This window comes from Fundulus heteroclitus, chromosome 12, assembly GCF_011125445.2.
Source record: "Fundulus heteroclitus isolate FHET01 chromosome 12, MU-UCD_Fhet_4.1, whole genome shotgun sequence".
Taxonomy (NCBI): domain Eukaryota; kingdom Metazoa; phylum Chordata; class Actinopteri; order Cyprinodontiformes; family Fundulidae; genus Fundulus; species Fundulus heteroclitus.
This window is the reverse complement of record NC_046372.1, coordinates 38,150,991-38,169,379: the sequence shown is the minus strand read 5'-3', so window position 1 is coordinate 38,169,379 and position 18,389 is coordinate 38,150,991. Positions and strand designations below refer to the sequence as shown.

General features: G+C 41.9%; 1 protein-coding gene across 1 annotated transcript; it reads left to right on the top strand.

Annotated features, from left to right (window-relative positions):
* The first annotated feature begins 6,804 nt into the window (after positions 1-6,804).
* LOC105915370 lies at positions 6,805-9,291 on the top strand. Its single transcript, XM_012849450.3, has one exon. The coding sequence runs from the start codon at positions 8,138-8,140 to the stop codon at positions 9,149-9,151; it is 1,014 nt and encodes a 337-aa protein (XP_012704904.2). The 5' UTR covers positions 6,805-8,137; the 3' UTR covers positions 9,152-9,291.
* Positions 9,292-18,389: the final 9,098 nt, after the last annotated feature.

Here is an 18,389-nt window from a genome sequence, read left to right as displayed (position 1 = left end):
GTCATATTTTTAAAATAATTCTTACAAAAAAGTGCAGGGAAAACTAAATCTTTTTAGCACATAAGCATCAAACCATGTCATGACTCTCACTTTGGGAACCCCGGCCCTAGAGCAATGGAGATGTGTCCTATGCAGTGAAAAATCAATCTGCTCCGTCTGGCCATGCAATGGAAGAGACTGAGTTTGACAACAGCCAGGAGAACGTCACTTTCCTGAGTGAACTGAGTCAAGTTTAAATTTTTGTATGAAGAGGATTATGATAGGGAATTGGGCTCAGCCCCTTAGTTTCACTGAACTAACACTTAAATCCTCAGCATGCCAAGGCATTTTGGATACTCTTATGCTCTCAACTTTGTGGAAACCGTTTGGCTGTGGCACCTGACTGTTCAAACATGACTATGCACCAGTACACAAAGCAAGGTCCATAAAGACGTGGGTGAGTGAGTCTGGTGTGGAAGACCTTTACAGGCCTGCACAGACCCCAGCACCTTTGCTTTAAATTACACCGTAGGCGGGGAGCCAGACCTTCTCATTCAACATCACTGTACAATCTCGCAAATGCACTTCTGAAAAAAACATTTAAAATAGGCACTCCTCTAAGCCTTGCTGAAAGACGTTCTAGGGGGGATGAAGTTCTTACAGCTGCAGTGATAGGTCAGCGTCGATTTACCGGTTTGCCTGTGTTCTGACCCCCGCTTGAGATATGGATGACTGAAACAATGAGGCCCCACATACATGTGGCTGAAATGGCCTGACTCAACCTTAGAGATAGGCGGAGAAGCTCCATCATCTGAGCTGCTGCTCCTCTACATTGAAGGAGTCAATTCAATTTTATTTACATAGCTCCAATTCACAACACATGTCATCTCAAGGCACTTTGCAAAGTCAAATTCAATCAAATCAAGTCAAGTCTTGACATGCAGCATTCACTCCTCCTGAAAGAGCGTAGAGCCACAGTGGACAGTCGTCTGCGTTGCCGATGGCTTTGCAGCAATCCCTCATACTGAGCATGCGTGTCAGTTGAGGAAATTCAGGCATCTGATCAAGACGCCTCCTGGACCCTTTCATTTGCATTTTTTCAGGCATATCCCACTGGGAGGAGTGCAACAATAAGCTCTCTAAGGTCTTGATGTTGCTCTTTGCTGTAACGTGTGAGTTTATGAGAGGCTTCATTTATGATACTTTTGTAACGAGAAACCTTTTTAAAGGCTATCAATTACCCCTAAAACAGCAGTTAGCATTTAGCACTGATGGGCACCTTTCTAAATACTGGAAGATTTCATCGGGTTTCTTGGCTTTTTATGCCTGATGCGGCTTCTTTCCTTCGTGGGTACTTTTCCCTAAATCATTCCACTTTGTTCCACATGATTTGTGGTTATTTGGATTTCTTTTTATGTTTGGATTATTTGGGTTGTTACTTAAATCTGGTGGGAATTTCATGCCATTAATCTGATTGAAAAAAATAAACATACGTGCAACAATTATTTCTACCTCATCGACAGCATTATAGAACTTCTAAAAAATTCTGTGTGTAAGGCTGGGAATGCATAATAGATATTTTAAAGTGACATGCCACAAAAGACACAAAAATAATTAAATAAATGCTGCAAATCACTGATACGTGTACTCTAATTTCCCAGATGTGTATGATTAGAACATATTAACATAAGACTGTCAGAGGGGGTGAGGTAGTTGGGTGGGAAGGGGTCGAGGGGGTGCATATACAGAGGCCATTAGCCCAAATTTGTCTGGGGTTCAACTCTCAACCTTAGGACCTTTACAGCATGTCTCGCCTCCTTCTCTCTATGCCCATTTGCTTACTGGTTACATTTATTATAAGCCACTAGAGCCACAAAACCTTCACAAAAAGGTTTAAGGTTGTCTATCACCCTCCTTGACAAATCCCTGAGAATATTATAATTTTATAATATTCTTTGGAACCCAGAGAAACGACAAGGTTTAAAAATCCTGACCTCTGAGATGAAGCAAGGTTGAAGAAAAAAAGAAATCCATGCTTTTAGACTCCAAGTGAGAACACAGACAGCTCTCAAGTGTTTGTGGATCAATGTGAAATTCAACTTTGAGTTGCCCATGAGTCAGAGCACAAGAAGGAGGAAGGTGTGTGTTGTGCCAACGATCTTCCTCTCTGTGTGTTCCCCCCCCCTGAAATGTTTCTTTTGGCAGAAGAGCTGCAAAATTGCCTCTTTGTGCTGCGTCTTTCCTCCAGCGTTTTTTTTTTTTTTTTTTTTTTCCAAGCAGCCACTAAACTGGTTATTAGTCGACTGCAAACAGCTGAAGCTCCTGCAGCTGACACCTCAGCAGGCAGAGTCAGCAATGTGCCTGCGGTCCAACCTCTTCTAAAACACCCCTTGATGCTCTGATCCCATCTTCAGAAGGTCTGTTGAATTAATAAGGGCACCTAAAACGGAGCTGTAAGCTGGTGGGATGTCAGCAAAAAGCAAAAAAAAAAAGCTTTCCTCCTGATTCTCTCAAGGGTACAGGCCATCCTGTACTAATACGTAGCAGATTTTAGGTTATTTGTCCTCGCACAACCTTAGCTGCACCTCTACTGCGTTTGCCTTTGTCAACTTTTGTGCTTCACGCAAGGCAAGTTTATTTATAAAGCACCTTTCGGTAACGAGATGATTCAAAGTGCTTAAGGACAAATTGACACTTGTTAGGGAAATATTTGCAACCTTTGGCTAAAACTGTAACGTTTTAATAAGAGCATATTCATTGTATGCGCAAGTAAAAATAAATGATTACAAATATGGCACCCTCCTTTGCCCCTCGAGCGAAATACTCTTGCATTTTTTTTTATATTCAAGAAAGCTTTGTCTTCCATGGCTACAAGTAAACAGCTGGAAGGTAATGACGTCCTTGCTTGTTCCACGTTGTGTTGTATCTGGCCGTAGCTCACCGTGCGCCACGCAGCTCTGCCCAGCCAAATAAGCCCAATCCGGCAGTTATTGACAAAAATGCTGAAGAGAAGTTGTTCAAGTTTGAAGTCAGAGGTCCCTTGAATGTTCTGCGGAAGTGCTTCACTAAATGATATTCCAGCTGTGTCAATATTTGCAGATTTGATTTCATTTCTGCTGCAAGTTTCCCAAACCTAATGCCTCCGCTCAGTGGTTTCACACATCGTTGGTTCATCTCAGGGTCAACACACAGCAAGAAACACAAGCATGCATGCTCGCACTCACTGTTGAGGCCAATTTAGTTATTAGTGAGCCTAGCAAGCATGATTTTGGGTTATGTGAGGAAGGCAGACAGCTACAGAAAACCCATGAATGCATGGGCCTGAACCAAAGATAGATAGATAGATAGATAGATAGATAGATAGATAGATAGATAGATAGATTAGATAGATACTTTTGAAAAACATTTTTTATAAAACAGGGACATTAAAACCCAGATAACAGGAAGATACAATTCATAATATATCAGCTATTATTTATAATAGCAAGATGCAGTCCAATGAAATTTGTCCTCTAGAAGCCTTTTAGGGAGCAGTGGGCTGTCACTATGTGGTCCCCAGGGAGCATTCTGGGGCTAAGAGTCTTGCTCAGGGAACCGTGAACACTTGCACCCTACACCCACCACCACTCCCCTCACTGAACCTTTATTTAATAAGAAGTCACAAGAAAACTTTTTGAAAGCAGCGATTCTAATTTCAATTCAGGGTTTTTTTTATGTGTGGTCCTGTGAAGACATTAAGTACAGTCAGTATCTTACCTCCGATAGTCATCTCTCCCAACATCTTTGCTTGATGAGGCGGAATGCTTTTCCTTCTGCCAGCTTTATCCGAGCAGGGCCACGACAACTTTAAATCCAATTTAGCTTTATTCATAAAGCACTTTTCAAACATAAGTGAATCTCAGAGTGCTGAAGAAGCGAAACATACAACATAAAAACAAGTAGGACAAATAGGATGAAAATAGTGTGATTACTTAACCAGGAAATGCATAGCAATAAGACACAAGACAGTTAAAATTAAGAAAAGTAAATAAAAGGCTAAAGTATTGCAGCGATTGACCATGATGCAGAGATCAGCAACGACTTTATTAACAGCAGTAAAAGCACTCGGTACAGGTTGCTGTGGCTGGCACAGTAGAGATAATTCAGTGGAAGATATTTTCTTTGGAGGTCATCAGGGGTGCCCTTCCCTCTGAGACCATTTAGCATCTGGCCAGTCGCCCAACACAACAGCCATAAATTTGGTCACTTCCGGCATCCTGTACTTTAACGGGAAAAGAGTTGTTGCCAGGATTTCAATTAAGAAAAGATAGACTCTTGTTTTTCATGAGCTTCTTATTGTTAGGACATGTATCAGGCAAAGTAACGCTATACAAGACAGCCGTTTAGTTTGGGCGATGCTGTGAAAAGAAGCTTTTCACTTTTCCCATATCTCGCACACTTATCTGAGGATTTTGGAAGTGAGCCGCTTCAGCTTTCTCTCCCGCGCAGGAAAAGTAGGGAAAACACAGAGGAAGACAGAAGCCTGCTGGGAAAAGAGACCAGAGTTGAGAGAGGCCCTCGGAGCAGCGGGCGGGCTCATGCTCTCGGGACATTCATGCACCATTTTGATACATGAGTATTCAGAAGTGTTCATTTGAGATTTCACTGAACAGAATTGAATGTAAACAACTATCAAATTTTAACACTGCTGTGATTTAAAGGTTCATTAAATAGTGTTGGCATGAGCTGCTGTAACATTTTTTTTAATTGAAGATATTTAAACATGGCAGAAGTCCATTTTTTTCTTGGCCTCTGCTCTGGCTTCCCATTAACTCTAAGACCAATCTCTGCGTAATCAATGTAAGAATGACGAGGGTGGTACCTGCTGCAGGAGACGGTTTTACTGCTTCAAAAAATGTGAACAATCACATACAATCACATTGTAAACACCACATCATTGGTGAAGAGGGCACAAAAGCGACCGTACTTTCTGCGGAGGATGAGGAGAGCCCGCCTGCCCCCGCCCATCCTTAAGACCTTCTACAGAAGCACCATAGAGAGCATTCTGACCAGCTGTCTCTCTGTGTGGTGTGGAGGCTGCAGTGCCTCCGACTGGAAGAACGTGAGGAGAGTGGTGAGGACAGCAGAAGGGATCATCGGGGCTCCTCTCCCCTCCATTAAGGACATTTCATCTCAGCGCTGTGTGTCCTGAGCCCGTAACATCATCAGGGACCCCTCACACCCCCACCATGGACTGTTCTCCCTGCTGCCCTCTGGGAAGAGGTTCCACAGCATCCGCTGCAGGAACACCAGGTTCTGCAAAAGCTTTTTCCCTGCTGCCATCAGACTGTTGAACTGCTGAAGTACAAAATGGACTGTGTACCACACTCGCTAATTTGCACATTTGTAATTGTATCCTTATCCAGCATTATAAATGCTGCCCAACTCTTAGTCTCTAATATCACTGCTGCACTTTATCTGGAAATCAATTGGAATTTATCCTGTAAATTACTACAATTTATTACTGCATTTTAATCCTGTACTGTAAATTCACAGCAACGTATCCTGTAGAGTTACTGCAATTTTTCTGAGCTGTATGAAAACGAAATTTCGTTCTGTATGCACTCTGTGCATACAAAATGACAATAAAGAAAGTCTAAGTCTAAGTCATACAGTTGTGTATAACTCTATTGGCACCGCTAGTGGAAATGGGAAAATCTTTCACATAAATTCATCTTTCATTGCTGTAGTACAATCATGCTGGATTCTTTAAAAAAAAACAACAACAACAACACATTACATTGCCATTCTTAGATTACCGCGGTGGCCGAGATGTGCAAAAAGGCCACATTGGCCAAACACGCTGCAACAGAAAAACTCTGCAAGTACCAAAAACAACAGCAAGTTAAAGAAAAGCTGCAAACTCACATTCTGGTTCAGGTTGTTTTTAAACACAAGGCCGTAATACAATATTATGGAACATCAGCTTATTGCCATTGGTAATATTAGCGCGCTCGTCTTTACTGAGTCCCCTTACTCCACCTAGTGGTCTGACACACTTCTGTTTGTTTTTTTTTTTTTGTTTTTTTAAAATGAGTTTGAAGCCTTTTTCTAATTGCTGTTGTTTTTGGTGCTTGCAGCATTTTTATTTTCTGTGATTGTAGTTTTTTTTTGGGGGGGGGGCTGGGGGGTTTGCAGCCTTTTTCTGTTGCAGTGCATTCAGCCATTTGCTGCACATTTGCCACTGCCAACCACCATAGTTACCACCCACTGAAGAAAATACCAGCTTTCTATAAGAGAAACCTGATAGAAATGGGAACTTCTAAAAAAAAATACAAAAAAGTAACCAAATTTGAATAAACCCTAATCCCAGGAAAACCCCAGAGCATGATGCTGCCACCAACATGTTTCACGGTGGGCATGTTCTACACCAGGTGCAAAATGCTGTTTTGTTGCCGTAAACATCTTTTGAAAATGGGACCCTAAATTTCCTTCAAATCGTAACACATCCTCACACAAGGTTTTGGGAGATTTCAGCCTTGCATGGAAAAGGAAGAAAAGGGTTCTGTCTTGCAACCTTGTCCATCAGTCCAGACCTTGTGAGAACACGGCAGATTGTCGTCACATGCAGAACACAACCAGTACTTGTTGGAAATTCCTGCTGCTCCTACTGTGTTGCTGTCAGCCTCTTGGCAGACTCCCTGACCAGTTTCTGCATTGTACTTTCAGGAATTTTGGGAAGTGAAAGACATCCAGTCCTTGACACTATGTTCCTATAAATCTATACTGGCCATAGTACATGTTGCATTCATTGTACCGTGGTGTGTGTGTGTGGAGCCCAGCCCAAAATTGTTCATACATGTTATCTTCTTATTGAAAGTAACATCAATGCCCCAGCCAGAGATTCTATGGAGGGCGCTACACATTTGGGGGGTGGCGAGGGTGTCTTCTAGTCTCAAAAACTTGGATCTCATCACCTGTAAATCATCAAAATGCCTGCGGGAACATGCAAAAAGCTGGTGAGTAGTTAAAAGAAGATGATGTTAATTCTAAATCTGCCATGGGTAGGAATAATTAATGAGTAACACATTTGTACAAGAAGATCATTTAGAAAGCACTCCTAACTATGCCTTTAGCTAAAGGATGCAAGTCAGAAACTACTGCAGGGAAATCCCAGTAAAACAGACAAACACGGCGCCCGTCTGTGTTTGGAAAGCGAGAAGTTTCTCATTCCTGGAACACAAACAGTTTTAGTAAATGGGATGGTGGAGTGGATGGATGTCTCATCTCTTATTACAAGTAAACAAAACAAAGTTCTGGTACGTTTAAGGCTCAGACGTGAGAGTCTCCCTGAACCTAACCTCCTCCACTGCACAGCGTACGGTGATAAGGCATAAGGCATATGGGAGCGTCCCAAAGGTGATTTTGTGGTGATTCGCTTTCATTACCAGGTAAACAGGCCTCCAGCTGGTCCAGTGTTTGTAAATGTGCGGCGCCTCTGCAGGAAAAGCCATTTGCATGTGGTATGTGGCAGACTGTGGTCTGACAGGGCTGACTGAGCTGCCACGCAACGCTGACAGACGTACAGTAAAGAAGTCCCACAACAAGAAAATATCCTGCCCAGCCAGTATCAATGCAAATTCTGCCTCACCACTACCTGTGGTCAGAGGGGATGCAAATCCGATGCTTACATATATCCCTGCGAGGGAACTCTTGGATCAAAAGGCTTTGCATCAGACAGGTTCTGATTAATTAGAAAGAAAGAATAATAAAAAATAAAAAAAAATTAGAAGTTGAGACTGTAAGAAGTTGGAAACATTTCATCTGACCTCATCTGGAGCCTCAGTTCAGGTAAAAACTACAAAACGTTTCTTGCCTTCATCCCTCTAACCTTTGTATTTCAGCTTGATTTGTATGTGACCGATTAAATTGTAATGGAGGACTTTTAACCGAAGCCTGTTTGGGTCTGTTTTCTGTATTCCAAAAGCCAAACGTGAACGTGAATTTTATTCTGTCCCACCAGTGATGAATCAGTCTGGTTTGAAGCGTGCGAGTCTTAATCTTTTGCCTCCTTGTCATCTCTTTGAACAGAGCAAAACCCAGCCACTGCAGGGGACCCACAGAGACGGCAGAGATTGACACGGCATTATTGAAGTATTCTCAGAAGTTCACGGCTTGGATGCGACTGAGGGGGAGCACTCCTGATATGTTCGGCTTGAGTAAATTCACCTTCTGGGTCCTGACGAGCCTGGTGGCTGTCACCACGGTCTTCTTTAATGTCTACATCTTTTTCATGACTCTGTGCAACAAGACGGGGAAGAAGGAGAGGAGTCCCAGCGAAAGCATCATCATGGCTCTGGCGGCGGCCGACGTGATGTACCAGCTGATCTGCTACGTCTGGATGACCATGAATGAGGTGGACAGCGGCTGTCACGTTCTTGAGGTGTTCTACACTGCCATGCTGGGAATCATGTCCAGCCTCAAGTTCATTATCATTTGGGACACTAGCTTTCTCACTTTCTACTACAGCACCAAGCTGGTCAGCACTCCCAACCACTGTTACACCCAGATCCAAGGTGCCATCCTTAAGCACGTGACCCTCGTACTTTTCCTCATCCACCTATTTGGCGTTGCCACCTGCATGCCGATCCTCGTGGTGTTTCACTACGACAATCACACCACTGAGGTCAACGCGGGTATGGACTGTGGGGTTTTTGTGTCAAGCTCCATCGCTCTCAGGGTCTATGATGTCCTCTTCCTGCTCCTCTCGGATGTGGTGCCTGGGATGGTCATGTTGAAGTGCTGCATCTCTATCTCTGTCCACCTGGGCATCCACCTGCGCCACATAAAAGCCAGCACCAACGGCGCCCACCTCCCGAAGCTCGGCTCCGAGATGAGGGTGGTCCAGATGTCGTTGTCCCTGGTGGCCAACTTTCTGGTCTTCCTCATGGTCGACCTGTACGTCAACTACCAGCTTGTGGTGAGTCACAAGCACTCTGTGGCGGCCACGGTCTTCATCACATCCGTCTACGCCAGCGTCGCCGCCATACTCCTCATCTACGGCAAGAAGACTCTGTGGAAGACCATGATGCACGACATTAACACCTGTCTGGATGCATATCCATGTTTGTCCTGCCTGAAACTGCCTGAGCATAGGGCTCCACCCAGCACACCTCCAAAGGAAGACAAATGAAAATACAGATTTCCACCTACCAGAACTTTATGTTCCATTTTTGCCACCTTACAAAGTAGCATAACTGCAAAGTAGAAGGAAAATTGTGGTTTTCAAAACTGTAAAGCGAGGTATGTATTTGTATTCCGATCTTTTTAATTTAATAGACCCTAAATAAAATCCTGTTCAACCAAATGTCTTCAGAACATAATTTGTAATTAGAGCCCACCTCCACAGATACGGTGTGAAGGCCTCGTTTATTAGAGAACATTAGTGAATAAACAGCATAGTGAAAATCAAGAAAAATAGCAGACAGGTCTTTGCATATCTGGTAAGCACTGTTCAATCCTGAGAATGTAAAAGTATGCTTTAAACCTACCAAGCTATGGGCATCCAACTAAACTTCCTGACTATTAATCAGCCAAAAGCCCTGGAGGACCTGCAGAGATCCACAGCTCAGGTAGAAGAACCTTTCAACGGGAGAAGAATCAACCTCCACTGGCCATTTCTGAAAGATAGCCGCGGGAAGTCTTGTTCGTATTTCCCCACAGTCCACGTTGGGGGCACTGCATGTGGAAGAAGGCGTGACTTTTACATCAGACCAATTTTTACATTTTTGGCCAACATAGAAGGCAGAAAACTGACACTGCAATTCCCCCTGAACGCACCGTCTCCACAGGGAAACATGGTGGTGGCAGCCTGATGCTGCGGGATATTGTGATGGTCAGAGTTGATGGAAAGATGAATGGAGGTAAAGACAAAGCAACAAGGGGGGGGCAGCCTGTTAGAGGCTGCAAAAAGATTTACCACTGGTGTGGAGACAACTCTAAACATCGAGCCAGAGCTACGATTACACGATTTAGAATGAACAACCATGTAAAAACTTTGATAACTATGCATCATTTTAAGTCCAAATCACAAAGACGCCCTACTTTTTGTTGGTCTATCACATGAAATCCCAATGAAACACATTAAAGTTTGACGTTGTAACGTGACAAAGTGTGAAGCCTTACCAAAGGCAGCGTAGCTTTCTGCTGTAGGTCTTTTCTTTTAATGGCTTCAGTAATGACTGGAGGTCCTGCTGCGTTGCAGGTTCCCGTGTCAGCGAGAGCTCATTTTAGTTTGTTTGCTCGTTAAGGGAAGAAAACGTGACGCTGTTTGAGCGACGCACGCTGCCAGCAGGTAACCACCACCCCGGGCAAATCACAACCTTATCGGGCAGCATGATCAATATTAATATTTCAGTGGGACAAATAATAGGCAGGCCGGGGGAAGTCTATCTGCGAGCATGGTTGGCTGGACGTGATGCAAGTCTGTGCCCATCTAAAATGTTAAAAAATAAATGCGACTGCGGTGAGAGCACAGAGCATATTAATAAAACAAGACCATACGCACAACCTGATTTTTTTTTTCTTTTTCTTTTTCTTTTTCCAGGACAGACTGTTTTCCTCAGCCAGGTCCTTCCACCTCAGTGGGACCTCAGCCGCACGCTTGTAGCTGGCAATATTCCAGGCTGAACACCCTCCGAGTGAGAAAACACAAATATGATAAGGAAAAGAGCTCCTCCTCCCTTCTATGTTTATTGGCCTTCCTCAAGACTGCATGTGACTGCACTTGACAGCTTGTAGGCGTGACGCTTTAAACATACGTGTGTGAGTGCGGGGTGAGGAAGCTGAGTGCTAAAGTGCACTCGTGCCCATTTAAAAAAAAAAAAAAAAAAAAAAAGAAAAAAAAAAAAAGAAAAACTTCCTTGACCAAACACAAGTTTCGTCAAGAAAAGAAGAAGAAAAACGAAATGCGTCAGACTTGTTTGCGATGCTACATTAGTTCACAGCCTCTGGCACCATCTAGTGAGGTTCAAAGCCTGGAGACAATGATGTAGTTAATCCTACTACACACAAAGGCCCCGGGTGCCTCCAGCATCCGAGTGGACAGTAAGAAAGGCCATATTTCCCTTTGATGCAGAGGGATTAAGTTGTGCCAAGGCCTCTGCTTTCATCGCTACTGTCTGTGTAGACGCGGAGAAAGGAGCTGGGCTCGACGTGACAGAGGCGAGAGCCGGTCAAAAGGGAATAAAACACTGACCGACATGGCTGCAGTGCGAGCAAGTCATATTCAGATGTTTAGCAAACAAAAGTTAGCAGAAGAATTTGAATGCAAAGTGACAACATCCACACATTAGGCTATAGCGCTACTAAACAGCTTGATAAGATCAATTCAGTAAATCTGTATCTCTTCTTTTTTTTTTCTTCTTTAAACCTACATCATAGAAAAATCCAAAATACTGCAGTTATGTACTAATTATTCACAGATGAATTATTCATCCATATCCATTTTACAGAAGGCATGACAGATTGATCATTTGAGCATAAATCATTCAGCTATGTCAGGTCTTCCAAAAAGGACACTTTTAAATGTTGAATGTTGTAGAAATTTTCTAACGGAGCCAGAAGTGTACTTAGTCGTCGCCCTCTGATCGAGTCTGCACAGCTCGCTTGGATCCTAGTCTAACAAGGAACGCACGGAGGAGCTGAAATTTTTAAATATGAGATTGTTTTGCTCTAAGAACCTGAAAAATAATTGGTTAAAATGTATAGATATCTAAAAAATATCCCACCGATTTCCATGCTGTCCTTTAAATAGTTTACTTTAAATAAATGTTTTATTTTGCGTGCAAGTGTAATGCAACACCAAAAACTGTTCAATAGAAGGAAATATTTTATATAAATGACTAGATAAGAAAAAATCTCACTTTTAATGATTGTAAACGGACTTATTAAAAACATACTTTTCATTAAGCCCCCATTTCTGCATGAAAAAGCTCACTTTTTTTAACGGTCTGGTGCAATATTATAATCTTAAGGCTGTGTTTTTATTAGCAGGAGGTGGGAAAAATGAAGAAATAAAGGGTTTAAAACATCTTCAGCCTGTGTTAATCCACATGTGTTTCCCTTAGCGAATTAGGTTACTTAAATAAATTAACTTTTCAATAATATTCTAATCTATTGAATATTAAGGTATATAAAGTGGAACTCTAATGTTTTGGTATGAATTCCTCATTAATTTATCCCCACTTTCTCCCTTTTTACCCCTGTCCTGAGGTGCGTCTGAGAGCAACTCCTTTTGGTACCGTCTCTTTAAATTTAAGGGAGGCACTTCATACCCCGCCCCTCTCCAAATCCATTCCATTCCACCCTGTTCCGCCATTTTTGTAGTATGCTGGGGGACGGTGTAAAGAATAACCAATCACTTTTCCACTTGTAGCTTCGCATCTTTGAGCTCGGACTCCACAATCGCTCTGAGAAATAAAAATGTCAGATTTACGAAAATGGTAACTTCATGACCTTGTTTAGCGGTTCTGTTCTAATTGTTCAAGAAACACGATAGAAAACAGAAAGAAGTAAACAGATGGAAAAATATGACCCAAAAAGAATATAAAGAGACCCACGCAGCTCCTGGACAGACTACATTAAAATTGTCTGACTGCAAGGAGAGACTAAGTACATAACAAAATGTAATTTAAGTGCTAAAAAGTGGCTCTTGTATATCTCCCCTTTAAACCTTTTAAAAAATCCACTAATATAGTTTTAATATTCTGTATAATTAAACTTGCCTTACCTAATTATTCATGAAGACACAAAGGGCTGCACAGAGGCACAGTCCTGAGTCCAAATGAAGGGCCGGGCTCTTTCTGCATGGACTTTGCATGTTCTTCCCATGCAGGTGTGGGTTTCCTTTGGGTATCTGGCTTCCTCCCACAGAATATGCACATTAAGTTCAGTGGTCACTACATAGCCATTGTGTGTGCGTGTGTGTGTGTCTCTGTGTTACCCTGTAACAGGCTGGCATCCTGTCCATTATGTACCCTGCCTCCAGCCCATTGACTGCTGGGGATTGGCATTAGCCTCCTGCGCCCCTGCCAGTATTAGCGGGTATAGAAAATAATAGATGGGTTTACACAGGAAGACATGAACAAACAAACACAGATTTAAAACTGCTGAAAGAAAGGTTCAGGAGGGAACCGAGGATGATGACAGCTTTATTAAAGGTCTAACTTCATCAAGATTTCAATCAATGCATCTCTGTCTGAAACTCAAACACAAGGTTTTGTACATTTCCAAGTCTGGACAGAATCTTCGCTGAGTTAGCGTTAGGCAGCTTCTGGGAGGGGCAACTTTTTAAATCATCAGGCACCGATCGCCATGTCACATTAGATAAAAATGAATGAAAAATAGCTTCAATTACTACAACCTTTCCGTTTTTAGAAGAAAATTACTGTAGATGAAACATCTTTCTGGCTAGAAGCTGTTGGTGCTCAAGGTCACCAATATGTATTATGCTAAGGAGAGAGAAAAAGACTGCATTCAAACTATATAATCCATATAAAGAAAGGACTAACCACTCATAAATAAGCCAGGAGTCCTTTCAAAAGTTTAGAAAGTTCTAAACCAGCAGAATCAAATCATTTAATTCAAGAATTACCTTTAACTATATTGGCATGAATCTAACTAAAGTTTTTTGAGAGCTTCAGGGTCATAAACATTGCACAGAAATTCTCCTTCTCAGAAAAATGTTTAGAGGAGAAAAAAAGTATTATTTCAGCAACAGCACCATGAAGGCCTTCTGCAAAAGTCCTACCTGGCGGTGAAAAATGTGCAGATGTGGGCAAAAATGTACTTTTTCCAAGGTTCATAGTCACTACTACTCAAATGTAGAAATACAATGCTACAGGGTGACTAAAGGATTTCAGTCATTAAGTCCAATTGTTTGGGCATAAAATACACAAATTAATAGATCCGAGAGTAAACAAACAAAATGGAATGCTTCTGGATTTTAGAAAATGAATTTTATATTATGAACTTTGTAATGTGACAACCTCACATGTTTTCTCTATCTCTCTCTCTTTCTCTCTAAATAACCTTCCTGTGTGCTTTTCCCTAGAACACAACACAGCAGCATGCTTCTCCATGCAACACACGAAGCCACATTGCTTTAAAAAAAAAAAAAAGAGGGAAAAAACATCCTGCTTCAGGGAGACGGCTCTGTGTGTCCCTTGGACAGACACAGCGCCAAGCTGTGTCTACAGTGTATGAGTAAACACACACACGCACACACACACATGCACGCACACACGGGAAACAGAGCAGAAACAGAACTGGGAGGCTGTAGTTGAAACTATTACCTTGGCCTGGAAGAATTTCACAAAGATGATATTCCTGTTCTGTCTAAGGGTGCACACAGGTAAATGCTCCTTAACACAAATCCTTGCAGAGTGCAGACCTACGGTGATGGTGATGATGATGAAGATCGGGCTATAAGGGTTTCCAACCTGAATTACCCAGAGGCAGACTCCAAGGTTCTTAGATGTTTTTGTCCCATTTTGTAACAGTAACGATAATTTTAATCCCGTTTGAATGCATTATGACAAAAATCTGATTACGTCAAACACTGATCTATGTAATATGAAGCCATGCAGTACCTGGCGAAATGAGTTGTACACTTTGCTGTTTTTGGCCCCACATCACTTTTCAAACTTCAGTGTATTTATATCTTAAAAAAAAAAAAAAGAGCTGAAAGGTGGAATGTGCATCTGTATTCTGGTCTGAGTCAATACCTTGCAGAACCACTTTCTGCTGCAATTAGAGCTGCAAGTCTTTCTGAGGTATGTTTCTACCAGCCTTGCACATCTAGAGACTGAAGGTTTTGGCCATTTTTCCATTTTCTTCAAAGATTGTTCAGTATTTACTAAAAAAAAACCTCACTAAATGTGATGAAAGCCCTGTGCTGTTGCATTTGTTGCAGTTAGAATTAGGGGAACACGCCATGGCTCAGTTAGATCAATAGAAAGACATAAGGAGCTCTATTGCTAAAACTATTCACTTAGTTGCACGCACCAGCATGCATTAAATGACAACCTACTCTGACACCAGCCCAAACAACTGCCCCTGAAGCAGCTCCCACTTGTCTGGGAAGGCTTTCATAAAGGTTCAGGACTGTGTTTACGGCACCATTCTATCAGAAGCACATTTGTGAGGCCAGTCATTAATGTTGGAAGAGAAAGCCTGTCTCCACTTTATTGATCCTAAAGGTGTTATATCAGGTTCAGGTCAGATAGGTCAATCGAGATTTTCCCCACCAAACTCCTCCACGTCCTACGGGAGCGTGCTTTGTGCAGCGGTGCGCAGTCATGTCGGAAGAGACCATCTCCAAGACGGTCCAACAAAGGAGCACGAAAATGTCCAAAATGTGGAACACTGCAGCTCTAGAAGTTCGTTTCAGTGGAACTTAGGGATACAGCCCAACCTTTGAAACAGTGAAATGCATTAGTGGGGTGTACTAAAAGTACAACTTTCTTTTTTTCTACATTTCATAAAAGCCTTCAGATCTAGATGAGCAGTTTGGAAGAATGTTTTTCAAAATATCCTGCTTGAAGGAGCTAGCTCTGCGTGTTCCTTGGACAGACACAGCCCCAAGCTCTGCCTACAGTTTGTGAGTAAACACACATATGCACGCAAAACACACACACAAACACACACACACACACAGAGCGGAAACAGAGCAGAAACAGAACTGAAATTATAGCTGAAACCCTTACCTGGGCCTGAAGAATTTCACAAAGATGATTTTCCTGTTCTGACAAAGGGTGAACACAGCTTACAAGATGTCACTTTACACAAACCCCGTCAGAATGCATTAATGCAACAGAACACACAACACATACAAAGCACAGTTCAACTCTGCTTCCAATGTACAGCTGCCCTCAGACGGTGAAAGAACTCAAGAGATGCACAGACGGGCCATTGGCCCGAAGTCAACAGAAAGGAAGCTGGAAAGACACGAAAAGGAATAAAAGGAACGATACGGTTACAAATAACATTCTTTTTTATCAATTTAGCATGAAGTAAGCATGTTGCATTATGCATTATTCCACAGAGGAGTTCCTGAGCATCTAGTTAAAGCTGGCAGCTACAACGCTATTCTGTTTGCATGAGCGAACATCAGTACAAGTGTTCATTGCTCCTGAGATTTCCTTGCAGAGTTATCTCCCTTACCTCACAATCTGACAGGAGGGTACAGGCCATTAAAAATCCTGATTAGCCAGACCCGAGCCCCAACACACACACACCCACCATAAACATCTTGTAAACCCCACCGCTGCCAATAACGACCCCTTGTGAATCACCGTGAGCTACAGCGGCATCATTTACCTTCACCTGACCCGTGGTATTTGAAACGCATAAATCACCCGTTTCGTGCCAGCTTGTTGGACGTGTTGAGACCGAATGTGTAATTTGTTGCACCATCGGGATTCAAACCGCCGTCTAAGTGCCGCGTGCCCACAGAGAATAACCTGCGCTCTCTGCGATTACGCAGCTGCACTTAAGCAATGGAGAAAACACCTTTAAACAAGACACATCTTCACCTTTTGTTTTGTTTTTTTTGTAAATGTCTTTATTTTCTGTTCAGTCAAGAGCTTGTTCATTAAAAAAATATCACTATATGTCTGTTGAATCATTGGTCATAAACATTTCTGCTCTTTAAAAGAAATAGCCACTATACAATGACATTAAGCCCTTGTGCAACAATTATCAGTCTTAATAAAGGAAGCATCATAACGACAACATAATTAGCAAATCAATTTGAGCTCTATCAACACATCATGCACTCACATATTTAGCATTCCGAAGGCATCTCATTTGAATTGCTTCTTAAAAAAAAAAAAAAAAAAAAAAAAAAAAAGATTTACAGTGTTCAGTATCAACTAAAAGGACTGCAGCGGGGCTAATGGCGCCTCTGTACACACCAGCTGTGCAAGTCTCTGAAAGGTTTTACAGAAACAACACCTGAAATCTCAAGCTAAAGTGACCTCCAGAGACGTTTTGCATTGATGGCTCTGTAAAGTCCCGGCAAAACACATTCAGAAACTTTGCTCATTTACTTTGCTGTGTTTTATGCCTCTGCAATAAATATTTACCAGGAGCCCGAAGCAGACATGCTCGGCACGGCGATGGAAGACCCAAACCCTCATAAATGAGCTCATTAACAAGATCTAATTTGTGTTTTATATCATTTTTCAAGGCCATGCTTCTCAAACTCAGGTACATGGGTTGCCTTCAGCGTGTCTCAGAATAGTTTGGTATTAATTAATGTATTTGCACAGAATATATATAAGAAAAAAATTAAGCATCGTAGAGGTAAGAGGCATCTACATTAAAAAAAGGTGAGTTATTTAGGCCCACTTTGTTCTAAACAGAAACATCTTAAAAGAGAAGCACAGTGGAGAAAGTTCCCACACGAACTGATGCAGGCAACTGTGAATCAGGAACAGGTTCTGGTGGCCAGTATTTATTTGTCTTTCATGTCCCACCTTGGATCTAACCCAACTCTACTGTTCTCCCGCTCCAAGCTGGAACACCGACAGAATGTGCTAATCAACGAGTCCAGTGGCCAGGCTAACTACAGTTAGCAATGAAGTCCAAAAACAATCTATTTATTTGAATTTTGCACATTGAAACACTTGCGATTAGGGTTGGTGAGAAATTTCCACTCAGAAATTCACCATCTAGGGATATTTCATTCTTTAAACCCTAAACTTTGACTTCTGAGGAGGAAACGGTTTGCATACTAAAATCGCATCCTTAACCCAATCAAGCAGGACCAATTATGTTTTTGGTTGCATTCAGTAGAAATGGAAAGACAAAGAAAAAAACACTCAACTGGTGACCAGAATCTGAAAGCTTCTTAACATGATCAGTTAAAAAAAAATGTTTTTTTGTCTGATTAGTGAATGTACTAAACACTCCCAGTGGTAACAATACAGTGTAGAAGCTAATACTGAGGGGAAAAACACTCAGTTATCAATTTTCTGTATAAGTATGATTAAAATGACCGGAAAAGGATATGTAGCATGATATAACATTACATTAGAAGTACGTTTCCGTCTCTGTCGGTTTGGCATTTTCATGGGTTATTGAGACGCATTTTAATGAAAGAAAACTGCTAACTTGAAACCACATTTGTGCACTCGTTCTGACTAAAAAAAATGTTTCATCCCTACATGATTGTGAGTAGAAAGGACCGGGACCCAGCAAGAAGGTTAGAAATGTATTTTCCTTTTCAGTTACAATGCAACCCTGTTTAAGAGAAATCAAATTTAGGTGGGAGAAAACCTGAGATCGTACATCTCTAGTTTGCATGATATTACCCAACAAATGGTAAAAGTCCAAGTCTTGTTGAGAAAATGTTGTAAATGTTTGTC

Bases quoted from the DNA above. Each gene is read 5' to 3' on its own strand.
- LOC105915370 (XM_012849450.3), top strand. From the start codon at position 8,138: ATGCGACTGAGGGGGAGCACTCCTGATATGTTCGGCTTGAGTAAATTC.